This window comes from Schistocerca piceifrons, chromosome 3 (assembly GCF_021461385.2).
Source record: "Schistocerca piceifrons isolate TAMUIC-IGC-003096 chromosome 3, iqSchPice1.1, whole genome shotgun sequence".
Lineage (NCBI taxonomy): Eukaryota > Metazoa > Arthropoda > Insecta > Orthoptera > Acrididae > Schistocerca > Schistocerca piceifrons.
The window spans coordinates 168,049,764-168,077,370 of NC_060140.1; the positions used below are offsets into that span (position 1 = coordinate 168,049,764).

Here is a 27,607-nt window from a genome sequence, read left to right on the forward strand (position 1 = left end):
CTACAATCAGTAAATCGTAAGTTATTACCAGTGAGATTATTTTGTGACTTGGCTAAGGATCTTGATGGTGTGAACCATGAAATCTTGTTGCAGAAGTTGCAGTATTATGGCACAGTAAATAGCACACGTAACAGGTTCGCGGTTTTTCTTATTCGGGTGATGCAAAGCACAGCGTATCAGTGCGACAATGAGTCGGGACTCACAATTAGAGCTACCATGTGCGCTTCTATTATCAGTCCTTCCTTTCTGATATACTTACATATTCTTCCACTTTCTTTGTCAGAATTTGCGACTGAATCATTTTGGCTGTTATAAGTGTAAGAATAAACGTTCTACATTCTTCAGGGTGAAACGTAGCTAACGAAATATTTTACACACCAACAGAGGGCTCAAGACAAATTATTATTATTGATATTTCAGAGTACTAAGCACATACCATTCAATAACTCCACGGCCTATATCATAATCTAAATAATAAATAAGAGCTAGACGGTATTAAAGTTTTGTGGCTGCTTAGATGGCAAATAAAGTTGTAAAGCCCATATCTACTTCTGTAGGTGTTTTAAAAATGAAGTTACTGGTTCATTCTGGGTATTTCCATTCACGAACGAGTTACGTTGAAGACCCTGAGAATAATTGAGAACACAATCATATTACTGTTGTTGGTTCATGATGGAATTTCTGTTAGGCGCGCTCATTTCGAATGAAATCTCTCGGTCATGGTTGTGTTGCTTCTAATCACTGTGGTCTCACAACGACGTACTTCCGTAAAATATCTCCATTGTACTTAGCTGAGAGGTCGTACGCTGTATTAAGGCTGCTCTCAACCCGTAAGTTGGTTTTAACACCGCAGTGCTATATTAGGCAGTTTCCTCTGACCTTCGAACTGACGTAGCTTGTTACTGGTGTGACCAAGACTTCAACGTCTACTCCGAACCACGGATGACTGTATTTGAAAATCTCAGCAGCATGAAATCTGACGACATGTCGACTTCATAAGCACGTAGTCGCACGGTAGCATTATCTCATAGTAAGTGTCCGTCGCCTTACAAAGCCTCTACTCAAGAGACTGGCTTTCAGTATTGTCCCGTAATGGAAGACGCGACTCAACTATGTGAAACATTGTTTTTGTATTTAAATTATTTACAATGTGAGCAGTTTGCACTGGTTCAATCCGTTAAATTACTTTCACGATTTAGTAGTAAGTTAAAGAGTATTATCATTTGGACGTGTTTGTATTTATGAAATTTTCCTTAAATTATCACTTAGTCCCCGTCCTACGGACGGATCACTAGCCACAGTGTCACATGGCCTCACTTCATGAGAGGTTTGGTATTTAAACCAGGATCAGAAAATTCACGCCACCACATCTCCTCCCATCTCCAGCCAACTACTGGTAGTGAAAATGTTTTTCACCGCCAGGATTCGAACCATCTTACCACCGGTTCGAGAGCCACCGTACAAGCGTACGTTAGCGACCTCGGGCGCGGTGGTGGGTTTAAAAACTTAATTGTCAAAACTCTTTTGATGTAATTTTAATTCTTATTCGACCTCGGGGATCATACCACATAAAAGCGATGTTAGCTTACTTATTTCTCCCAGTCTTATGTTAGATAGAAAAAATAACGGTAATGTGTTTGCCTTTCTTGTCAAAGCCTCCCTCTCCATCACCGCACCTTCACTCCCCCATACCGAACGAGGTGGAGCAGTGGTTACAACACTGGACTTCGCATTCGGGAGGACGTCGGTTCAAACCCGCGTCCCGCCTTCCAGAGTAAGGTTTTCCGTGATTTCTCTGAATCGCATCAGGCAAATGCCGAGATGGTTCCTTTGAAAGGGCACGGCCGATTTTTTTCCCTAATCCGAGCTTACGCTCCGTCTCTAATGACCTCGTTGTCGAAGGGACGTTGAACACTAATCTCCTCCTCCTCCTCCTCCTCCTCCTCCTCCTCCTCCTCTCCCCCTTCATCCCTAGTAATGAAATGTCATTGGCATCGTCGCCAGTCAGCCTATCAATACCGAAAACTACGGTTTGGACACTCATCATTCTTTCCCACCATTTTTACGATCCAGCTCCTTCCTAGCCTCTACTCCTACTATATGCCGTATTACGGGACGTCTTACCCGTACAATATTTTTTCGTACGTAGTAGGCCATGCACTGAGTAGCCAAAACATTATGACCGCCGGCTCAGTAGCATGTTTGTCTACCTTCGGAACACAGTAAAGCAGTTATACTGCCTGGCGTGAATCCGACAAAACTTCGTAAGTTCCCAGACCTGTGTGCCGCCAGAGTCGAAGCCCAAGACATGGTCTCCCATAAATTATGGGTAGGTGATACGTGGGCGCAAGCTGACTCTCAGTAGGGGGTAGGTTGCCAAGATATCAAAGGTGAATTCACTAGCATGCTCCTAAAACCACAGTAACACATATATGGCCATGTGACGCTGCTGAAGATGCCATCGACGTCGGGGAAGACATCAAGCTTGAAGTGGCGCAGGTGGTCCACCGTCTTGTTCACGTAGTCCGTAGCTGTCTTGGTGCCACGGATTAGTACCACGGGTCCCACGAGAGGTTCAGTAAACGGCCCTATAACACATTCTTGTCCCCGCCGTAAGAGTCTGTGACGCGGTGCTAGTTTCGAACAGCCGTTCGCCTGGACGACGGCGTATCCGGACACGATCATCGACCTGTTGTAACAAAGTCATTGATCCGACCAGGCGACACGTTTCGAGTGACCTGCTATCGAATCTTGATGATCACTTACCCACTACAAGCACAGTTGACGACGTTGTTGGGTCAAGAATAGAGCACTTAGTGGTCTGCTGCGTACCCTATTGTTCAAGGGTGTGCGCGAAACGATGTGCTCCGAAACACAGCTTTACGTCCAATCCAGTTTTGCTCAGTCGTGGGCCTACCCTTGGAGGGCTACCCCATTCCCAATAAGACTTTGCATAGTCAAGGAGACGCCCACCAAGTAGCGCTGTTCCCTCCGCTGTTCCCGACGGGAATCAACTGTCCTCTGCCGTCTTCGTATCGGCTATACTAGGTTAACCCATTGGTATTTACTCCGCATGAAGCCACCTCCGTTGTGGTTGAGGGCACCCTCTGGAATGCCTCCGCTTTGTGGCCCTTTGCACTGAATATTCCCTCCAGTTTTTCTTGTCATGACTGTTAGTGGATGACCCTGCATGGTTATGCCTGTCCTCGGTTTTCTTCGCGAAAGTGGTTTGTCCTCCCAGGTTTAAGTACCTGAATCTCCCTCTGGAATTGGAGTCCCTCCGTTAGCGGTGTCATTGGTTAAGGAGGCCATGGCCTTGCGACTGCACTGGCCAGGTTCTCCACCTCCTTTCCCCTACTTTTGTCTGGTCTTTCGTGCCGTTTTGTTTCCCCTTTTCATGTGTCTTTTTACCTGGTGTTGCCCCACTCTGTCTTGATCATGGTATGGTGTTGGCAAGAGAAAGGTCGGCAGCAGTGCTGGCGCCACACACTCTCTCTTCATCCCCTCCCTCCTGTTCTTAACTCTTCCTGTTGCTCCAAGTTCCTGTTACCTCTTTGTTTGCCCATTTCGCCTTCGCGACTCTTGACACACTCTGAGTATTTCCTCCATTGGTTTCTGCCATCTTAGATCATGGGACAGACTACCTCTCTATTTTATCCCCTCCCACAGTCAGTCAATAAACCAACCAACCAACCTACTCATGATTTCAGCGTCCTTCAGCCACTTTCCATAGCTATTCACGACAGTACCATGTGAACAGCCGAACAGGTTCGCCGTTCCAGAGATGCTCGTTCCCAGGCTCTGGAATATAGCGATCTACTCATTCTCAGTGTCTCTCAAGTTAGTGGACTATCCCATCGGCGGCCCGTCGGTTCGCATTGGGGATTGATCATGATTTTGTGGCTCATCATGCTGTCTTCTGTTGATATTTTTCCCAGCTTTACTTAGTTATGCGTACATGTCACTCCTTCCCACCCCCACCACTGTCACTCCTTCCCACCCCCACCACCTCCCTAGGAGTGCTAATGATGCCATAGTCGCATTATTTTTTTGAAAGTCATGTGTGTACAGAGTGCGGTTGTAACAGCTCCAGACCCTCTAGAGGCGTGCTTCCAGATCACCGCGTTGCTAAACCCATTTCCCACGACCACTGGAGCTAGGGAACTCTGTTCAAACCACTCCCCCCTCTCTACTCCTTCACACACGCTTTGTAGTTGTCACCGAAACTGATGCAGACGAAGTGTGTGAGACAAGTAATGCGACTGACAACACTGTGATCGATCTGGCAATGCTGTGTTCTTGTGTAGACTGGTAGGTTTCATCCCATCCAGATGCTCAGTTGAAGTTTCAGCTCCATACGGCCTTCATGTGATTTTTGAGATGACCATCAGTGAAGTTGTGTTTTGTTGCACGTTACGAAAATGGAACAGTGGAATTTAGAGCAACTTTATGCAATCAAGTTTTGTTGAAACAGGGGAGTCCTTGTGTGTGGCCTGTTGGAATAGGCCTATGGGGAACACTGCTTATCAAGAGCACAAGTTCTCAGCTGGACACAAACCATTTTTGGAAGGCCGAGAACGCGTTGAAGATTAACCTCGCTCAGGGAGATCTTAAACTTCAAAAACAGATGAAAACTTCGAACCTTTGTGTGTTCCAGTGATATCAGACAAACTTTTAACAATAAGGATGATGGGTGGCCTGTTAAACACTTTCACCATACATCAAATTTTGATTGAAGATTTGTACATGCGAAAGGTTTATGCCAAACAGGTGCCGAAATACCTGTCAACTGAGCGGAAGGACAATCGAATAAAAGTGTATATTGATCTTCTTCAAAGGATTGCTAGTGACTACGAATTGTTCAATAGTGTGTTCATAGATGAATCCTGGAATTTTGACTACGAACCTGAGACAGTGGCAGAGTGAGGAGTGGCACACTGAGACATCTCTTGGACCGAAAAAGTTTGAATGAACAAATCAAAGATCAAAACAATGCTGATTTGCTTTCTTGACAGTAAGGGTATCATGCTTAAAGAATTGGTTTCTCCAGAACAGTCAACCGAGTGAAACTTCCTGGCAGATTAAAACTGTGTGCCGGACCGAGACTCTAACTCAGGAGCTTTGCCTTTCGCGGGCAAGTGCTCTACCAAGGAGACGATGCGCTGGCGGAATTGAAGCTGTGAGGACGTATTGAGAGTCGTACTTGGGTAGCTCAGATGGTAGAGCACTTGCCCGCGAAAGGCAATGGTCTCGAGTTAGTCTCAGTTCGACACACAGTTTTAATCTGCCAGGAAATTTTATATAAGCGCACACTCCGCTGCAGAGTGAAAATTTCATTCAGTCAGCAAAGTGTTTCACAAAGATGACTTTGAAACGCTAATGGGAAGGATGAATCGAGTGAGACCAGACGATGCAGACAAGTGGGTACTGGATCGTAAAAACACCCCGTGTCCACTGCCACTTCGTCCCGGAATTTTTGACTTCAAAAGGCATTCCTGTTGTTCCATCAGGCGGCCGTTGTGGCCGAGAGGTTGTAGGCGCTTCAGTCGGGAACTGCGCTGCTGCTGCTACGGTCGCAGGTTCGAATCCTGCCCACGGGCATGGATGTGTGTGACGTCCGTAGGTTAGTTAGGTTTAAGTAGTTCTAAGTCTAGGGGACTAACGACCTCAGATGTTAAGTCCCATAGTGCTTAGAGCCATTTGAACCATTTGTTATTCCATCCCGTTTCCACCTGATCTGAGTCCTTGCGAATATTTTCTTTCCCGTAATAATAATAATAATAATAATAATAATAATAATATAATAATGGCGTGTGACGAGGGCCTCCTGTCGGGTAGACCGCTCGCCTGGTGCAAGTTTTTCGATTTGACACCACTTCGGCGACTTGCGCGTCGATGGGGATGAGCGGAGAAAGTCTCCGACCCAGTCGGGAGTCGAACCCGAAATAGTAAATTGCCTTAAAAGATCGTCATTTTGGAAGTTTGGAAAACATTCAAAAGAATGTGACAGACATGTTGTTGAAGGCCCTACCCTGAAGCCTTTCAGCGCTGCTACCAAGACTGGGAGTAACGACTCGGCCAGTGTGTAGCAGCCGAAGGGAACTGTTGTGATAACTTCTGTAGATAAAGAAATATGTCTCATTACTTCTCATACAGCTTGCATGAGTTGTTGTTGTTGGTGGTGGTGGTGGTGGTGGTGGTGGTGGTGGTGGTCTTCAGTCCTGAGACTGGTTTGATGCAGCTCTCCATGCTGCTCTATCCTGTGCAAGCTTCATCTCCCAGTGCATACTGCAGCCTACATCCTTCTGAATCTGCTTAGTGTATTCATGTCTTGGTCTCCCTCTACGATTTTTACCCTCCACGCTGCCCTCCAATACTAAATTGGTGATCCCTCGATGTCTCAGAACATGTCTTACCAACCGATCCCTTCTTCTAATCAAGTCGTGCCACAAACTCCTCCCCAGTTCTGTTCAATACCTCCTCATTAGTTATGTGATCTACCCATCTAATCTTCAGCATTCTTCTGTAGCACCACATTTCAAAAGCTTCTATTCTCTTCTTGTCCAAACTATTTATCGTCCATATTTCACTTCCATACATGGCTACACTCCATACAAACACTTTCAGAAACGTCTTCCTGACACTTTATACTTGATGTTTACAAATTTTTCTTCTTCAGAAACGCTTTCCTTGGCATTGCCAGTCTACATTTTATATCCTCTCTACTTCGACCATCATCAGTTATTTTGCTCCCCAAATAGCAAAACTCATTTACTACTTTAAGTGTCTCATTTCCTAATCTAATTCCCTCAGCATCAGCCGACTTAATTCGACTATATTCCTTTATCCTCGTTTTGCTTTTGTTGATGTTCATCTTATATCCTCCTTTCAAGACACTGTCCATTCCGTTCAACTGCTCTTCTATGTCCTTTGCTGTCTCTGAGAGAATTACAATGTCATCGGCGAACATCAAAGTTTTTATTTCTTCTCCATGGATTTTAATACCTACTCCTTACTTTTGTTTCTTTTATTGCTTGCTCAATATACAGATTGAATAACATCGGGGATAGGCTACAACCCTGTCTCACTCCCTTCCCAACCACTGCTTGCATGAGTATAAAGTTGAATTCAAATATGCCCGTGCGCACAACACTTCTGGTATACAGTATAAACTCGCGCTATTACACGGTCCAGTCGCATTCATGTGGCCACCGCCTATGTTCGACATCAACGTGCAATAACCACTCACAGACGGCAGGTGACAGCACTGGCAGTGGAGGGTATATAAAATGTCCAGTGAATGCCGACAGGTAGCCTTCCCAGATGAATCCCGTTTTATGCTGTATTGGGCAGATGGACGTTGGCGTGTACGGAGTGAAACGTCTGAAACCAAACACCTTGCAACCAGGAGAGAGCATTATGGTCTGGGGAACGTTTTCGTGGCCTCTTCTGGGTGCATCAGTTCGGAAGCCACAATGGATCGACACAAATATGCATCCATCCTTGGAAACAAAGTCCATCTCTAAAGACAGTTCGTTTTTTCGTCAGCACGATGGCATGGACAGTACAACGTGTCAGACAGCTCGCAGCGTAAGCACGTGGTTTGAAGAGCACTCGGATGAGTTTATCGTACTCCCCTGTCCACCAAATTCCCCGGATTTATACCCAATCGAGAATCTGTGGATCACCTCGATCGGGCTGTTCGCGCCATGGATCCTCCTAGCGCAGGTGGCCATGGTACAAGAGTCGGCAGGGCTTCACATCTCTGTCGGTACCTTCCAGAACCTCGCTGAGGCTCTCCTTACTCGTTTCGCGCAGCAAAAGGTGGTTTCTCCACCTTTTGACTGGTGGCCACATTAATGCGACTGCACAGTGTAGATAATTTCTTTGGTACTTGGAATCTCAGCGTTCTTTCCTGGCCGCCAGTTTTATTCCCTGTGTCTAGCTTTCTTTCTCCTTCACGGAAGGATTAGAACCTTTCGGCAATATATTGGCAATCTTTTTGGCTCGGAGATCTCTTAGTTTTAACCATACTTTGCAAAAGTCTTTTCCAAGCCTCTCGTCATAATATTTCTGTAAAATTCTGAACGACAGCATTCCTTCCCATCCATTTCTTGAACGTGTGCATTGATTATGGGCCTTCATTTATTGATCGATTTCACCAGTTGTTCAATGTCCCAAGACAATTGATCTCGTAACTCTACTACATCTGTAGTGTCCATCTGCAGTCTGTGGACGCATTGTTCTGCGAAGGTTTTTCGTTTCACACTGCTCTGCTACTTGTATCCTTGCCTTTCACTTAATTCTGAGAGTTTTATTTGCAGAAATACTTTAAGCTCTGTGGTATTGTTAGAGTTTTTGTGGTTTTGTGTGAAGTTTTCCACTGCGAGTTCTCTACGCAGGGCGCGTTCGTCGGAGAGTTCAGAGAAGAGCTGCGTATTCTGTTACAGGTTGAAGTCTCTAGGACGAATTGCTCAGTAAACTAAATTAGGCACTCGGAAAGGCACACTCTGAACGTCACCTGAATGAATACCTCTAAAATTTGAAGAACCTATCTTATTTGGAATACGTACCTGTTGCACAGACACCATTGTGATAATCGTAGAAATGATTCCCGTATGGCTGTTATTACCACATTAAAAATGTGTGTTCTAATTTCAAATATATTTCAGATATTGATCGTTTGCCTTCTGGAACGCCAGATGAACTGCTAAGAGTGTATTCTTAGACATTAAATATAATGGGCTGCTTCTCCGCCCACAGTCGCAGTTCCGTACATTTCCTTTTGCGTCTCTCCCTCCCCCCCCCCCCCCTCTCTCTCTCTCTCTCTCTCTCTCTCTCTCTCTCTCTCTCTCTCTCTCTCTCTCTCTCTCTGCCCCCCTCTCCCCTCCCTCTCCTCTCCTCTCCCCCTCCCGTATATGTGCAGCTGATATGAGAGGTGGGCACTAGGACGAAGTCTTTTAGTCCATAGGTTTTGCTAATGTTGGAGAGGTTCGTTGCTCAAGGTTCCAGACTTAAAGCAACTGCTCCTCAAGGCACCCCAGTGTAATAGGGCCAAACGTCAGTAAGTGTCGGAGTGAGATGTCACGGTGTGCTTACAGAGACGGTACACCTGTACATGGTAGTTTATTCTACGCTACGTACTTACAGCGTGGCAGCTGCCATCATCATCAACACGGCGATTCACAGAACATGAACGTGAACGTAGATACATACGAAGTGGATGAATTGAGAAACGGCTGAACATCCGAAAATGGCGTTTCTGAGTGATGGAATTAATCGACTGCTTGGACTTAAGTTTCCGCTCATTTACTGAACAGGGACTGTCTTGGAAGGGGGGGGGGGGGGTGTCTAGGCTCAAACAGCTACTTTACCTGGAACGAGAACAGTATTCTTTAACGTTCAGGATCACTCGGCATTTGAATCCGTAACTTAGTATAACTATCGCTTAACCAGGAGTAACGACGTTTATTCCATTATATTAAACTTAAATCGTTCACTGCACGTTGTCATTGCCAAACATGCTTGATAGGGAACGTGTTTCTCTCTAGTTATGGTATAATAGCATTCGTATAGTGGCGTGCAGAAGACGCGAATTCAGGACGAACCACTGCCGAAGATTTTTTCTTTCAGGACTACTTAGCGAAACAAGTAACTGTGTATGTTCATAGTCTATTCAAATATCTTTTGCTCCTCTAATTTTTTGCACATTGTGGTGATTGAGTTCACGTATGGACGAGAACCATAAAAATCCTGAACACAAGACATCAGAGCGGCAAGTATGGTGGTCACCTCACACGATGCTAAGGAAGGTAGAAGAGAGAGTCAAAGGAAAATTTTTATGTTATTACAGTTACAAACACTATCTTTCGATGTGTAGTGCAGTTAAGTAGTTGACAGGAGCCTAAAGGCGCTGTTACTGTCATATTAATTGATTTGGGTATAAAGAAAATAATGTAGAAGTGTTTATTAAGTTGCGTAAAGAGTTTTCAAACGAAGGGGATGAGAGATTTTTGCAGAAGGTGTGAGCTGTTAACTTAATTTGGGCAGCGTCAGATTCGCATATGACGTACTAAGACGACGAAGAAATTCCCGGATGTTGTTTCCAACAATTAGAAATTCGAATTAATAAGTGCCTGGAGATAATATTACTTATTCCCCATGGTCAGAAGAACATAAATTTATGTGACGATAGTGTACTATTACATCCATACTCTGCAAACCACTTCCAAGTACATGGTAGAGAGCACTTCCCACAGTTTTCAAATCTTTTTTGTGTTTTTTTTGTTTTGTTTTTAAAGACCTTATTACTATGACATGACACCCTAAACTATGAACTTAGAGAAGAACTGAAAAGCCTTCTTCAAATAAAATGGAAAACTTTGTGTCATACAAGTTGTAAGACAGAACTACGGTCAAACTTACAGGGCTCACTATTGACACATATTAGAAGAAAACACACCGGAGAAAACACATTATTTCGATGTTGAAAAGTTTCTTAAACTATTTGTAGTTACACCCAGGCTTAACGGACGCACTGGAAAAGGCTTCTTAGGGAATCTACCTGTTGAGCTAAAAGATGTTCGTTATCAGTGCGAAGCGGTATGTACTTGACGCACGATGAAGCTGCTGCTTATTAAAGTGTAAATACCCGTCTGCTTCTTAAATGACAGATAGCTTGACGGATAGCTGGACAAATGGATAGGAAGGAGGAGGACCAGTTCGCTGGCCTCCACGTTCTCCGAAACTGTACCCAGTAGGCGTCCACGTGTAAGTGCATTTGAAGACTTTGTTGATGCCTGGTCCAACATACAGAGAACTTTGGTGCTTGTATTCTGTAAGGTTGCCAAACCATCCGCCATACTTCAGGGACATACCAGCGATTACGGGATTCATTGTAAAGCCAGAATGATGTATGTCTACGCTGATGATCCAGAACATTGTGATCAGGTTGAAAACGGGCGGTAAGGGAAGTGTAAAAGCATAGAAAAGACGATGTGGGTCGCGAATGCGGAAATGCACTGACACAGGCAACTCTGACAAAGGGCGGGATGTTATGTCACGGCGCCTGGAAACGAGTGTCTCGGAAACTGCGAAACAAGTCGGCCGTTCACGTAAAACTGTCGTATCTACGGAAAGAGGTTGGTGGAGCTTGAAGCCACTAGTAGGCGACAAGATGTTGGACGTCCACACCTCATCACAGGACGTGCAGGTCGGAGGCTGGCCCGCTCTGTAGAGCGGGATAGGTGACGATCTGGCGGCAGAGTACATTGCTGGTCAGGCTCAAGTGTTTCGGGATGCATCGTTCAAAGAACACTGGTGAACATGGGACTCCACGACAGAGGGCCCTTACGACGTCTTCGGTTAAGATTGTAGTGGACAAGAGATCAATGGAAATGTGATTGTCACCTATCCATACCACCCCACAGTCGCCATAGGTGGCAACTGAATTGCATGTTCCCATCAGACGCCGATAGCGGTTGTGTGAAATCCAATGGAGCACGCCTGCTGAGCCACACAGCCCTCTCCTGCTCGCAGCCAGTTCGCTAAGTGACGCTACGCAGGCGGCGCCTATTCGCGGCTGCGACACCATCGTTTGTTCTTTAGTTCAGAGAACTTTTTCCTTGTTGACATTGAGAGCTGGACTCTGTTTCTTGCTACATTATTTTTAATGAGTCTTCGTATACTTGGAGAAATAAAAGTAGATATTTTGTTTACTGTGTTAATTTGTTCGCTGACCATTTCTGCTCCTGTCCAGCTTTCCTACGACGATAGTTGCTGCACGACTCTGTATCCCATCCCTCCTTACCGTTGTGTACGAAGTTGTACACAGCAGGAAACAGGTTGAATGACTCGCGTTTCTTGTTACACCAGGTCGATGGTCGTGCATGGATGTGCTATTGTCCGAGCGAAAGGCTGCACCGCGCCACACACGCAGATTGGTGGGCACAGTATTATACTGTGAGAAACGTTTACGTGGACATCCATGGGACCTGTGGTAATAATTTAATGCGCCATGACGGCTGTGGACTAAATAAAGGTTGTGAACTACCTTCGTCTCTTCAAGCTTGATGCTTTGCCCTGCTGGGACGGCATCTTCCACGAGGATAATTGTCCGTGTGGCAAGGCCAGAATCGTGCTATAGCAGTTCCAGGCGCGTGATAATGGACTTCCAGTGTGGCGCACGAAATGTTACCAATTGTTTGTTTCACAGTTTACGACGCACATTAGATATCTCGCTAGGATCTCTACAGCGGTACCAGTAGAGCTTGGAAAAACAAATGAGTTACGAAGTGACGTGTAATTCACAATACTGCCGCAAGGAGACTAGTAAGCAGCAATGGCTGACAATGGAAGACTGGCGACACAGCAACGATCGGCAATTGTTACTTTTCTTGAAACGAGAAGCCTTGTTGTGACTGAGAGGCTTTTTCGACAACAGTTTAACACACGATGGGCCCCTTGCACGAAGACCATCCACAGGTTGCACGATAAATTTGTACAGGAAGGAACAGTATCAGAAGCGAAGCTACCTCGGCCTAAGCCCGTTTGTTAGCCGGAGAATATTGAAGCGGTACGAATTGCTGTGCAGAGAAGTCCCGGGAAATCGTGTAGAAAGGCAGCAGTGCAACTGGGAACATCCAGACGCTCCGTTCAACGCATTCTTAAAAGTGACCTCCATATGTACCCATACAAGATGACGTGTGCACAGAAGCTCACTGAAGAACACAAGCAGCAGAGACTACTGTTTGCTCAGTGGACGGAGGATAGGGAAGAAACTCTCATCAACGTTTGGTTTTAAGACGAGGCGCATTTTCATTTAGACGGTGTGGTTAACAAACAAAATGTACGCTTTTGGGCCACTGAAAACCCACAAGTGCTTCATGAACGACAACATTATGTTCCGAGGATTACAGCGTGGGCAGCAATTTCCAGTCACTGACTTATTGGACCCTTTTTCTTTGAAGAAACTGAACAGCGAGCGTTATTTGAGCATGCTTCGTAATAGCTTCATTCCACAGCTCCTTGCTACTGCCTTACCCTTCAACACGCAGTGGTTCATGCAAGATGGAGCGAGGCCACATACTGCAAACACTGTGTTGGAGTTTTTACACGAACATTTCGACATGCGGATCATTTCACTCAGGTTTCCAGGTCGCTTCAATGACGGACTAAATTGTCCCCCCAATAATCCAGACCTCAATATATGTGACTTTTCTTTAGGGGTACCTAAAGGAAAAAAAATTTCCCGAAACGTCCATGTGATTTAATGGAACTCAGAAGACTTATTCTTCAAGCTTGCAGTGAAATTACCGTAGACATGTGCCGTAGGGTAATCACTAACTTCAGTGTTCGTTGAAGGAAGTTAGGAAACGGAATGGTGGACATATTGAGCATGTGCTGAGTTAGAACAAAACACCATTGAGCGCTCTTCATTGTAGTATATTTTTTTTCAGATTGTATTGACAATAAAGTTTATATTCAAAAACAAAATGGTAACACATTTCGTGCATCACCCTGTAGTTCATGTATTGGCGGCCGCTAAGTCCACCCGATGGGAGTCCGGCGGGACCCACCTGAGCCGTCATCGAGCACCTCAAACCAGCGGCCAGTAATTTTCTGGGTTGGCGTGACCTGTGCGTGTATATCGGGAGCCACATGCCTCTGGAAACGTACTAAGCACTTCAAATGAGTTGTAACACAGAAATAATGTGTTCCGGGCCTGTGTCTTCCACTGTTAATTACGGATGTGCCGTTAAATCTTAGCAGTACTTTTCCCTTTTTTTCAGCCTGTGTAGGACTGACTGCTTTAGGAATTGTAACACTCGACGGCTTTAAACGTGATCACCGACCCGCAGAAGGTGATAGGCCAAGTCCTTGGGCGGCCACCTCGCACTGCGTGTCTAATGCTTCCAAACAATGGCCGCTCCGTTTTCTTCCATTCTGTTTCACGCGGAACTAGAAAGTGACATCAGTATTGTTCCCAGCTGGCGTTTTTTCACCTTCAAGCTAGAAACATGGCAGCAAGCACTGCGATACTACCACGAGTGGCTTAAAAACCTTCGTACCGGCCAATTCTTTCGTTATATTTTTCTTCCTCTTTAATTTTACAGCATATAGTAATCCGCTACTAATCTGGTGAGGATCCGGCAGCCTTCAGAACTTTCTGAAGGTGTGAGCCTATTATTTTAGAAAGTGCTTCCTATCGTATAATTTTGGTTAAAAAACGCGAAGGGCGTTCAAAAGAAATGCAACGCATTTTTTTCTGAAAGCAGTTTCTCCGTTCAGTGTGAAGCCCTTACGCCTCCTTACTGGGAGGACCTTCGTGCCTACGTAGTACCACTCTACTGGTAGACGTCGGAGCCAACGTCTCGCTGCGTCAGTAACCTCCCCATCATCCGCGTACTGCTTCCCGCGAAGTGCATCCTTTATTGAGCCAAATAAATGGCCTTAAAAAAAGTTCAAATGGTCACGAAATGATGTCACTTGGACCTTTGGAAGATAAAAATGACCTTGATATCAAAATAAACTGGAGAACTCAGTGTTTGTCAATTTTTACACTACTGGCCGTTAAAATTGCTACACCACGAAGATGACGTGCTACAGACGCGAAATTTAACCGACAGGAAGAAGAGGCTGTGATATGCAAATGATTAGCTTTTCAGCGCATTCGCACAAGGTTGGCGCCGGTGGCGACACCTACCACGTGCTGACGTTAGGATAGTTTCCAACCGATTCCTCATACACAAACAGCAGTTGACCGTCTTTGCCTGGTGAAACGTTGTTGTGATGCCTCGTGTAAGGAGGGGAAATGCGTACCATCACTTTTCCGACTTTGATAAAAGTCGGATTGTAGCCTGTGGTGTCACCGCCAGACACCACACTTGCTAGGTGGTAGCTTAAATCGGCCGCGGTCCATTTAGTACATGTCGGACCCGCGTGTCGCCACTGTGTGATCGCAGACCTAGCGCCACCACAAGGCAGGTCTCGAGATACGGAATAGCACTCGCCCCAGTTGTACGGACGACATTGCTAGCGACAATACGGACGAAGCCTTCCTCTCATTTGCCGAGAGACAGTTAGAATAGCCTTCTGCTAAGTCCATGGCTACGACCTAGCAAGGCGCCATTAGCCTTACCTAGTTTGAGAGTTAGCGTATAAATGTCTCAAGAAGAACGTTGTAAACCAACAAAGAATAAAGTTAAGTATATTCCAAAGCTACGTATTTTCTTTATAGCAGTCATAACGTATCTTGTTCCAGACTTGACGCCAGTCGGCGTGTGTGTACGCGTGCCTTTCGGCTCCCTTCTCAGTGTGGCGTAGCTAGCTTGTTACGCCACAACATAGCCTATCGCGATTGCGGTTTATCGTATCGTGGCATTGCTGCTCGCGTTCGTTGAGATCCAATGACTGTTAGCAGAATATGGAATCGGTGGGTTCAGGAGGGTAATACGGAACGCCGTGCTGGATGCCAACGCCCTCGTATCACTAGCTGTCGAGATGACAGGCATCTTATCCGGATGGCTGTAACGGATCGTGCAGCCACGTCTCGATCCATGGTCAGTAGATGGGGACGTTTGCAAGACAACCACCATCTGCAGGAACTGTTCGACGTTTGCAGCAGCATGGACTATCAGCTCGGAGACCATGGCTGCGATTATCCTTGACGCTGTATCACAGACAGGAGCGCCTGCGATGGTGTACTCAACAACGAACGTGGGTGCACGAATGGCAAAACGTCATGTTTTCGGATGAATCCAGGTTCTGTTTACAGCACCGTGATGGTCGCATCCCTGTTTGCCGACATCGCTGTGAACGCACATTGGAAGCGTGTATTCGTCATCGCCATACTGGCGTATCACTCGGCGTGATGGTATGGGGTGCCATTGGTTACACGTCTGTCACCTCCTCTTCGCATTGACGACACTTTGAACAGTGGACGTTACATTTCAGATGTGTTACGACCCGTGGCTCTAGCCTTCATTCGATCCCTGCGAAACCCTACATTTCAGCAGGATAATGCACGACTGCGTGTTGTAGGTCCTGTACGGGCCTTTCTGGATACAGAAAATGTTCGACTGCTGCCCTGGGCAGCACATTCTCCAGATCTCTCACCAACTGAAAACGTCTGGTCAATGGTGGCCGAGCAACTGGCTCGTCACAATACGCCAGTCACTATTCTTGATGAACTGTAGTATTGTGTTGAAGCTGCGTGGGCAGCTGCACCTGTACACGCCATCCAAGCTCTGTTCGACTCAATGCCCAGGCGTATCAAGGCCATTATTACAGCCAGAGGTGGTTTTTCTGGGTACTGGTTTCTCGGGATCTATGTTCCCAAATTGTGTGTGAATGTAATCACATGTCAGTTCTAGTATAATATATTTGTCCAATGAATACCCGTTTATGATCTGCAGTTCTTCTTGGTGTTGCAATTTTAATGGCCTGTAGTGTCTTTAATCGTACAATTTTCACAACTCCGGTAATAAGACTGTTTTATGTCCCTCGTTACTGTTGTTGTTGTTATTGTTGTCTTCAGTCCTGAGACTGCTTTCATTCAGCTCTCCATGCTACTCTATCCTGTGCAAGCTTCATCCTCTCCCAGTACCTACTGCAACCTACATCCTTCTGAATCTGCTTAGTGTATTCTTCTCTTGGTCTCCCTCTACGAATATATCTGATAAACACTATAAAGCTGCAACCAGTTAACTTTATATAGGCATAACTGTGATATTAAGTTATTAGCTTCAATTGAGTCGCCAGACCTTAAAAAAAATCGTATATGAAGTTTAACCACACACAAACTACGTGAATAACATTGTGATTTTGAAGCTAGTTCATAACGGACTTACAGACTTATAACAACCACTGCTCTTGTCTAGTTTTATTAGTGGTATTGAGTCTTAAGGAGAATTACCTGCACATATAACACCGGAAAATAATAGAAAGTTCTCCCAAAAAATTTTCGCGTAACAAATTACACTGGAAATGTTTTTTGTTAAGTATTTGATTACCTTCATAAAATAATGTTGTGGTAGATGGCAGGCGAATTACGGCTTTCCTCGACATAAGTAGACGTCTGAACAGCCCAGCGCTTCATTGGGCATGTTCCTTTTGGAGGCTGTGCGCCCATGCTTTCTCCTATAAAACCATATAAAAAATCTAACCGACTAGCAGTGAAAGTAATGAACAAAACATGCGATATAGCCAAACATGTTTATGCCTTTTTTTTTGTTGATGTCTAAAAACACACAACACTCCACAGTAAGTTGCTGCAAAATTACACTGGCAATGGCGCAAATGTGCTGAAACTTCTTTTTTGTAAAATGTCGGAGTCTATTGCCGCAATAAATCGTTCAAATTCAGTTACTGTGGTAGAATTCTCGAATACCATAAAGGAAAAGAAATCTGTCATGCAATGCCTGCTGCAAAATCTTTCGTCAGTTACTCTTAACTGTCCAAGAACGCTCTGCGAGTCGCATATTTCAAGTGCGTCCGTTCCAAGGCGACCCGTGTGTGCACCGACGGACGGAAATACCATTGCTTGCCGTGGACAACGGTCCGAAGGACACAGTGGCGACCGCAGTCCAACTCTAATACAATTGGCGTCCAAAAGCAATCCAATTTTTGTGCACATCGCAAAAAAGAAAAAAAAAGGAATAATCAGTCAAATCGTGCTCGGAATCCTGACGGCGGGCTCCCCGAGATCATCGTTTGTGTACCTGTAGAAGGCTGCTGCACCAGGCGTTGGAATGCCAATCTTTCTGAGACAATTACTCTGGAGTGCAATCAGGAACTATTTAGTAACCAACCCCTCTCTCCGCTCCTGACGCCGTTCGACCCACTGTCACCAACTTGAGTCCTTGACTGAACTTCAGAATGAAAAAGAATTTTTCTTGAACCTTCAGTTTTTAAAATGATGAAATATAAACCATTGTTTTTGTAGGTGTTTTATTGATCCATGAACTACTGAAACAGTTATAGGTACTGCTTATGTGGAACAGCCTTTTTTATATTTGGTTTGCTCTCTCTCTCTCTCTCTCTCTCTCTCTCTCTCTCTCTCTCTCTCTCCCCCCCTCCCTCCCTCCCTCCCCCCTCTCCCTCCCTCCCTCCCCCCTCTCCCTCCCTCCCTCCCCCCTCCCTCGTCTCCCTCCCCCCCCCCCTCTCTCTCTCTCTCTCTCTCTCTCTCTCTCTCTCTCTCTCCCTCCCCCTCTCTCTCTCTCCCCCCTCCCTCTCCCTCCCCCTCTCTCCCTCTTTGTGTGTGTGTGTGTGTGTGTGTGTGTGTGTGTGTGAGAGAGAGGGGGGATGAATGAATGATGAAGCAGCTCTCCGTTCATCGGACATCCTTCTTTCTCTGCACCGCTCATCTCCCTAACGTCACTTTATCAACCGCAACCTGCACCTCCATTCAAATACAACCACGTTAAAACGAGCAGAAAAATGCTGCTATCGGAGCACAAAAAAGGGGAATATGCCCCTGTTTAAAACACTAACTGAAAAGTGGGGCACCAGCTGCCTCATTCTACCTTCCTCAGCACGTTTAAAAATTGTCCCAAAAACTTCGGGATGCGAACATATTCGCTCTGTTTGTAACGTGCAGCTCACCTTTTCTCTCACAATCGTCCCTAACTGTAACTCGCTCACATCCACTAGTCCATCGCCGTAAGTCGCTGATACCCATCCACCCACTCCCATTTGCCCATTGTCACTCACTCACTCGTTTCACCCCAACTCACTGGCATAATCTCTCTCTCTCTCTCTCTCTCTCTCTCTCTCTCTCTCTCTCTCTCTCTCTCCTGACTCTGCCACCGCCTCCTTCGCCCTGTCCTACTACAACAGTCTCCTCTCAATGTCGCTTGTCTCGCACTTGCTCCCTCTTACTGCTACTATTTCATTCATTCCTGCTCACTGTCAGTATCTCTCCCTTACTCGTTGTCGTTGTCACGCACTCTCATTATCACTGCTTCTCGCCCACTTTCACTTTCTCCCTTTCTTCATTCCTCTCGCGCTGACACTGTCTTATGCACTCTTTTCCTAGCACTGTTCTGTCACTGTCTACTACGTTCCACGGCCTCTGTGTACCTGTCATTCTTTCACACTGTCATTGTCTCCTGTACTCTTTCTGTACCACATCTACTATCTTCCAGTATTTAGTACTTTTCTGTCTCTTTCCCATTGCCACTGTCTTTTTCTCGCTCAACATAAAAAAGCACGAAAATGTTTGCATGCCAAAATTTTTGAGAGAATTTTTAAATGTGCTGAGGAAGGCAGAGTGAAACACTTGCCCCTCTTGGAATTTGGGTTTCGGAGTTTTAGTTCATTGCAGAGTTTCCAACATATCTAGAATTATTTGTCTGTGATTGTGCTGAATTCCATATTTAACATACTGAACGCTACGGAAAATATTGTGGCCTCAGCGTCAGCTGTTTTAAGATAGCTTTGCGCTTCTTTCAGGAGAAACTCTATGGTTTCCTTGGTGCGTCAGCAGTTTCGCCTGTGTCTAGTACTCAAGGAGGATATAGCCCTTCACAGAGCCGTGCAGAAATAGTGTCATGAATCCCTCCTCTATCACGTTCTCATAACTGCCCTTAACGAGTTGCGGGAAAGGGCGCATCCGGCATCCTGACGCGTTGAATCCCTAGCATATTCCCAGGGTACCCACCTCCTCCCTCGTCAACGCTGCGCAAATATTTCCTGCCGCGCGGTTGGTGCCTTGTCACGGTTTGCGCGACTCCACACGTCGGAGTCGAGTTCTCCCTCGGGCGTGTCTGTGTGTGTCTCTGTGGGCGTGTCTGTGTGTGTCTCTGTGGGCGTGTCTGTGTGTGTGTCTCTGTGGGCGTGTCTGTGTGTGTGTCTCTGTGGGCGTGTCTGTGTGTGTGTCTCTGTGGGCGTGTCTGTGTGTGTGTGTCTCTGTGGGCGTGTCTGTGTGTGTGTGTCTCTGTGGGCGTGTCTGTGTGTGTGTGTGTCTCTGTGGGCGTGTCTGTGTGTGTGTGTGTCTCTGTGGGCGTGTCTGTGTGTGTGTGTCTCTGTGGGCGTGTCTGTGTGTGTGTGTCTCTGTGGGCGTGTCTGTGTGTGTGTGTCTCTGTGGGCGTGTCTGTGTGTGTGTGTCTCTGTGGGCGTGTCTGTGTGTGTGTGTGTCTCTGTGGGCGTGTCTGTGTGTGTGTGTGTGTCTCTGTGGGCGTGTCTGTGTGTGTGTGTGTGTCTCTGTGGGCGTGTCTGTGTGTGTGTGTGTGTCTCTGTGGGCGTGTCTGTGTGTGTGTGTGTCTCTGTGGGCGTGTCTGTGTGTGTGTGTGTGTGTCTCTGTGGGCGTGTCTGTGTGTGTGTGTGTGTCTCTGTGGGCGTGTCTGTGTGTGTGTGTGTGTCTCTGTGGGCGTGTCTGTGTGTGTGTGTGTGTGTGTCTCTGTGGGCGTGTCTGTGTGTGTGTGTGTGTGTGTCTCTGTGGGCGTGTCTGTGTGTGTGTGTGTGTGTGTGTGTGTGTGTGTCTCTGTGGGCGTGTCTGTGTGTGTGTGTGTGTGTGTGTCTCTGTGGGCGTGTCTGTGTGTGTGTGTGTGTGTGTGTCTCTGTGGGCGTGTCTGTGTGTGTGTGTGTGTGTCTCTGTGGGCGTGTCTGTGTGTGTGTGTGTGTGTGTCTCTGTGGGCGCGTCTGTGTGTGTGTGTGTGTGTGTGTCTCTGTGGGCGTGTCTGTGTGTGTGTGTGTGTGTGTCTCTGTGGGCGTGTCTGTGTGTGTGTGTGTGTGTCTCTGTGGGCGTGTCTGTGTGTGTGTGTGTGTCTCTGTGGGCGTGTCTGTGTGTGTGTGTGTGTCTCTGTGGGCGTGTCTGTGTGTGTGTGTGTCTCTGTGGGCGTGTCTGTGTGTGTGTCTCTGTGGGCGTGTCTGTGTGTGTGTCTCTGTGGGCGTGTCTGTGTGTGTGTCTCTGTGGGCGTGTCTCTCTGTGTGTGTGTGTGTGTGTGTGTGTGTGTGTGTGTGTGTGTGTGTGTGTGTGTGTGTGTGTGTGTGTGTGTGTGAGTGTGTGTGTGTGTGTTTTGGCCCTATTCGTATTATATAACCCAAGGGATCGATGACCTCAGCAGTTTGGTCCCATAGGAACTTACCACAAATTTTAATTGTATACCTGACAGACATCTTTCCCCAGTTCCCTCAAACAAATCCCCTTGTCCTTTGCTGCACAGGTTAATCATAACCGTAGTTATCTCTTCTCCTTTTGCAAACAAGACCTGCGGGGGCTTGTGTGTGCCGCCTGTACTCAAAGTGTGAATCAAGTAAAACAGTTGGAAACAAAAGAGAAGAAGAGGGTGAAATTTCGAGGTAGGAAAACTGCAAATTCTATGGAGTGCAACACAGCTGTACATGCAGTCACAGAGCTAGAAGTCTGCATACCAGTTGAAACAACTGTACGAGAACGTGCCAGTTGAGTAGACAGGACCATACTCGTTCAGCTCTAGGTTGTGAAGTCAGCATTGTCGGCCAATCGGAATTTGGTTTCGGTAAGATATAATAAGTTCAATGCACTGGTCAATACACGGGTTAGCTCTTAGGCCATGATACGTGTACAACTTCATCAAATCAAGTTATATAAAAAATTCATTTTAGAATCTTGCCGTCTTGGATAAATTTCTTCGGAAGCCCATGTGCTCTTTCTGGTAATGAATTCTTTCTCGAACGTCTGGACAAATTTGACGGATACGTATATGCGACCTTTCAACACGTCTACATAATATGCAGTTTTTCTTCAATGCAGCAGACGATACGTAAGTGTTTAGACAGGAAGATAATAAACTCTTGAACTGTGGTGCTACAGATCACGTAACTAATGAGGTACTGAATGAATTGGGGAGACAAATTTGTGGCACAAGTTGACGAAAAGAAGGGATCGGTTGATATGACGAATTTGAAACAAGCATCGCCATTTTAATATTAAAGGGAAGTGAGGGAGGGGGGGAGGGGTAAAAATTGTGGAGGAAGACCAAGAGATAATTACAGTAAGCAGATATGGGATGGTGTAGGTTGCAGTAGTTACTCGGAGATGTAGAGGCTTGCATGGGATAGAGTAGCAACAAGACGACGACGACGACGACGACGACAATAATAATTTGGGTTTCAACCATGTCCCTCCCAATTTCTTTGTCCCATGTTTTACCCATTTTTAATTTACCAAAATAAGTGAGCAATCTTTTTATCATTCATCCTTCGGATGTGACAATAGAACGCTCTTCCTCTTTTCTAATCCTGTCTAGAATGTATAAAGGCGTCTTGTGTATTTTGTTTACTCTTTAACTGCCCCAAAATTTTCCGTAGTATTTTTGTGTTTTCCAATGCTTCCATCGTCATTTTGTTCAGAGCTACATTCCACCACATAAAATACTTCTGGACGAATTGCTGTTGAGTAGTGTTTAAGTTGAGCACCGAGGGAATTTTTATTGTATACATGCTTTTCATCTTCTCAACTCTTGCTGTAATGACATCTTTTTCCGAAAATATACTTCCATGTGAATATGGAAAAATTGAGAAAACTAACAGTTTTCATTAACTTGGGAACCGTCTTAATGTTTGCATACATATGGTTTTCCGAAACCAGATCTGGAAGCGTGTTTTTTCAGCCTGTTCTTTGTTAGAGCTAGGTAGTTTGCAAACAGTCTCTTTGTAAGTGGCCCCTTTTGTAACCTAATCCAACTCCCTCATTGATGTGGCTTTGCCCTGATGACATTCTCCATTCCCTTACGACTTTTTCTAGAATACTATTTAAGAGCTGTAGGGAGAGACCATCTCACTGCCTCGCTCAAGTTTTAATCTCAGAACTTCTAGAAATTTTAGCTCTAAATTTCCCATTAGAATGGGTGTTCGTTTAATTAGAGCAGCGGTTTTACTGCATACACCCAGTTCGTTGAAAATTTCAACAGTGACTTCCTTTCGACAGAGTCATAACCTTCACGGAAGTCAAGAAAAGTGATTACGAATTTTTTATCTATTATTTTCAGATACATTATTGTAAGTTGAAAATCTGCTCAGGTCATGCTTATTTTTTTCGATATTCACAAATTTAGAACCCAAGAAGAATGGTCAGTATTCCGGGACATGACAGCAACGATCCTTCGAAGCAAAAAGTTCTAGTAAACATGGGCTGTAAAATGCCTACCGTACCTTAAGAGCCATGAGCAGTTCTTCAGTAGAAAAGATGTGTTTCACGGGAGGATCAGGCCAAGATATGCACTTTAGAATCCTTATGTAATGGACATTTTTTCCTTGTTTTCATCCATACTACCACTTCTTAAAAATACGGAAAACAAAGAGCTTACTGAAAGCAAAAAGCTTACTAGAGAAGAGATTTGTTTCACTTCAGGTATGTATTTTAGAGCCCATGTTTATTAGGCTTTCGTGCTTCGAATAGTAGTTTCTGTCATGTCCCTGAAAACTGATCATTCCTCCTGTGGCAGCCCCCACCACGCGAGTGTATCGGAAGTAAGATATGCGTTAACATCTTCCGTGCGTATCCGTTGCAGTAATGCACAGGTATTTATTTTCGCGTTGCTGTAGTCTGGGGAAGAGGTTTCCGTGGCAACCATTGGAATATGACACTAGTACTGGCCCAGAGATGTTTTTCTTTTGGTGGGGGCGGTAGCGCGGCGCAGGATTGACACGTGACGTGTGTGCGTGCAGCTTGTGCGCTGCGTGACGCATAGTGCAGTGTCACGGACAGGAATAGCACGGCCACTGCCCGCAGCAACTCCCCTCTACTGTTCCGGGGACGCAGACAGCTTCCCGGAAGCGCTCGGCCAGCACCAGTCGCTGCGCTAGGCCCCCAACGGTGCATCCCCTGGGAGGGGAGGGAAGCTGGGAAGCAGAGGTTTCCTGCTGTCCTTCACCGCGTTCGGCACGATTGTATGGGGCATTGTTTCACCCTGCCGTTATCAACGGAGGCAGGCGGCTCTGCGTGACTGCGATCCACAATAATGACGGTAGCGCACTCGATTTATTCCCCTAAACTTTGTAAGATTTCTCGCAATCAACAACACTGCCAAACACATGGAGATAGAAGTTGAAGCTGCATGCGAGATTGTTGACGCTAGACTCAGTATCGAGGCTGGACACGGATTCCTAAAAGATTGGTCATGCGAAATCCAACTCGTGGTTTTCTCTCGTTACATCCTGAAAGATATGGATCAAGGCACTCAGAAAACCGCAGTATGTTTCGATTTCTGAAAAGCATTGGATTTAGTGCCACATCCATGCTTATTATATAGAAAGTACAGTCCTATGGGCTATCGACTGAAATTAGTCACTGGGTTGAAGACTTCTTGGTAGGGAGTGCACGTTCCGCATTGTATAAGAAATTACCATATAAAAGTGCTTTAAATGAGTCGGGACTGAAATACTTATATGGTTTGGGCAGATTTCCGAGCTACACACGTTCTGCCCTGATGCTGTATTACTATACAGCATCACTGTTTCTCTCTGCAACATAAATGCCACTTCAGCGTAATGGCAGTTATGTACCACTGATCTGTGAGTTTTATCACAAATTCAGCAACCGTGGGAACTGCCACACAAGAGTCAGGGTGCACTTACATGGATCTCTGTATTTTACTATCGTAGAAAATTGTGTAACTTGCATATTCCATGGATTTTGGATGATGAATTTGTATTCTGGCATGACTGAGAGACTACAGCCGTTGGGATATGAGAATGAAAAAAAGGTTCTCTATGTTGTCTGGTTTGATATTAATTGCAAAGGAAAATTTCACCAGAGAAAACGTGTCACAATTACTGGCAAGTGTCTTAACTTAAGGATGCGGAAAGTTAGTACTACTGATTGATGTAAATAACAGTAAAAGTGGTATACTTTCTAGCTTTCGGAACTAATGGCTCCTCCAGGGGCGGGAAGAGAGGAGCAAGTTGTCGAAGATTAATAGGAAGAGCAGATCAGAGAGAGAGATAGATAGATAGATAGATAGATAGAGAGAGATAGATAGATAGATAGATAGATAGATAGAGAGAGAGAGAGAGAGAGAGAGAGAGAGAGAGAGAGAGAGAGAGAGACTTGCCTCATAATGAGGATGAGGGCAGAAAGATCTGATATGGTAAACGAAGATCTGCCCTCGTCCTCACTACAAGTAGGTGTCCCTCATCCTGGGCCCTGATTGAACTGCCCTTTTTAAACTATGGGGGGAGGGAGGTGCGCAACGACTTGGAGAGAGATCAACAGCAACTGCAGTATGGCTTTTATTTGTGGTAACACCATCAGCTGTATGTGATTACTGCAACTAAACCGTGGCCAGGGACCAGTTTGACTGTCCCCCCCCCCCCCCTCTTGTTCACCCCGTCCTTCCCCCACTACCCCCTGCCAATGCATGCAGCTGCTACCCCTCTGGACACTTCACATGGGAAAAACTCGTCCAAAGCCTGGTTTTATCACCAATAATATTGCCATGTGCGTATCTCCATACCTGTTCCCACAAAATTGATCCTCAACCTCATGAGCTTAATTGTTCTTGCTGCCACCTATCCCTACAAAGGTTTATAGTGTTAAGATCCTCCATCCACAGACCTTGTCAGACTACAGTGGGATAGTGGTCAGCACACTGGACTTGCATTCAGGAGGACAGTGGGTCAAATCCCCATCTGGTCATACAGATTTAGGTTTTCAAAGATTTTCCTAAATCACATACCTAAAATTTCAGGTAGGTCCCTTCCAAAGGGCCTAGCAGATTTCATTCCCCATCCTTGCCTAATCTGAGCTAGTGCTACATCTCTAGTGACCTCATGGTCTATGGGATATTAAAATTAATTTTCCGTTCTCCGTTTCCACACACCTTCATGAGCCTTCTTTGGCTGTTTCCTACCCCTTTCCCCACATTCCTGAATACCAGTGCACAAAATGTGATCACCATTGATTGCATTTGGTGAAGCCTTTCTGGCACCTCATGTTGCTGGTGTCTTTCCCTGCTAATTTTCCTCTACAATTGCCTAGGCCCTCCTTTACCCTCATCTTTTCTATGTTGATTTCATCAGCCCCATTAGTTCAACTAATCACTCAGACAGCCTGTTGTTTGAGACTGTGAATTGGAATCAGCATTATTTGTCATTTGAAACTCAAGGGATGTATTGTCAAAGCAAAGTAATCAGAGAACAATCACAGTAATTACAAACATCTTTTTGTTTCAGGAAAGAGTGCACGCAAAAAGATCCACCTGCACACTACCTCAACAAGTTACGCACATACCTGATCCGAAGGCATCCCGCAGCAGTCGTGTAAGTAAAATGCTGAAATATATAAAAAAATTAGTACGTTATGTATATTTCTTCATTTGTAATTTATTATAGAGAGGGTTATATATCTGGTAAAAAAATAAATTGTTTTGTTATTATTGTCTTGATATTTATTCTTTCAGTAAAGTGGGGATATACATGGTTTTAGTCCTGAAAATCTGTTTTATTCTCTTCCAGAAAAGAAAGATGGTTGGCGATGCTACATCTACGCAGGTTCTCAGGGATCTCGAAATATCTTTACGGACTAATCACATAGAGTAAGTAAATGTCACATAACAACAGTATCTGTGTATAACTAAAGAATAATATATTCCATGGAAACTACTTGGCCACTTCTGATGACAGTCAGGAACAAAGCTAAATTTTGTGTTGATATTAGATAACGTCGCCAGTAAAGCGTATTCCCCTCCCCCCCTTCAGTAGTTCAGGACACACAGAGGACACTTGAGATGAATGTAGTGCTGCCAGTAAAAAAGTGTATTTCTGACACAAATACCAAGCTGAATGTTTCTTCATTTATGTTTTCTGCATCACTGCCATTAAACTTATATGCACAATATAAAATCATGCTGCTTGCCAATTGACTTTGGATTGAGGGTCACCGATGAAGATCTGAGTTATGATCAGGCACTTCCTGCTGCTCTTGATCAACTTATTTGTTGAAGTGTGTGATGTAATCTGCCCTTCACTATATGTCGTGCTTGTCAGAAATAATGACATCGCCTCTGCATTGACGTCCTGTACATTCCGTTTGTATTCAGGGTTATAAAAAGGCATTTACAAACTGACACGAGACATCGGACATACAACAAGGGTCAGTATTGATAGGAACCAGTGCTTGCAAAGGTCATTCCAAGGCTACTAGATGGTGTTGCAGTTATTTATTTAGTCATGCTACAAAATTGACGCCCACTGCAAAGTTTTGTCCAAATGCATTGAAACACACCTACATGGATGCTGTATTGAACGTCTGACCCTTTCAAAATAGCTGATGTGGTCTTGAAGACATCCTGCTGCCACAGAAATCGTGCCCTGTATGTTGTCCGACAGATGTAAAAGGTGTGCCATATGCAAGGTCCTTCAAATACCCCCACAGGAAAAAATTGATTGGTGACAGATTTGGGTGAGCATAGTGGCCAAGCAACTGATCCTCAACAATCAATCCAGTGGCTGGAAAAGGTTACCTACAGATGCGTCCTGCCTGCGGATGCAGTCCTTAAAGTATTATGTGCCAGATGGAGGGTTGGCGATATTAGTAGTACAGGATACACTCAGGGTACTTGGTTGCCGGGTGTATAGCTGCACCCTTTTGAGAACGCTGGTCTTCCGCCGCAACTGTCTGCGTTGT

The 27,607-nt window shown here is 45.3% G+C and overlaps 1 protein-coding gene across 5 annotated transcripts in view; it reads left to right on the top strand.

Moving 5' to 3' along the window:
* The window catches only part of LOC124787762 (formin-like protein), a 453,708-nt gene that overhangs the window by 324,751 nt on the left and 101,350 nt on the right, over positions 1 to 27,607 (top strand). For all 5 annotated transcript variants that reach the window (XM_047254638.1, XM_047254640.1, XM_047254639.1 and 2 more), the window contains exons 3-4: positions 26,155 to 26,241; positions 26,437 to 26,516. In XM_047254638.1, coding sequence (XP_047110594.1) covers positions 26,155 to 26,241; positions 26,437 to 26,516 — 167 coding nt within the window. The remainder of the gene's footprint in view (positions 1 to 26,154; positions 26,242 to 26,436; positions 26,517 to 27,607) is intronic.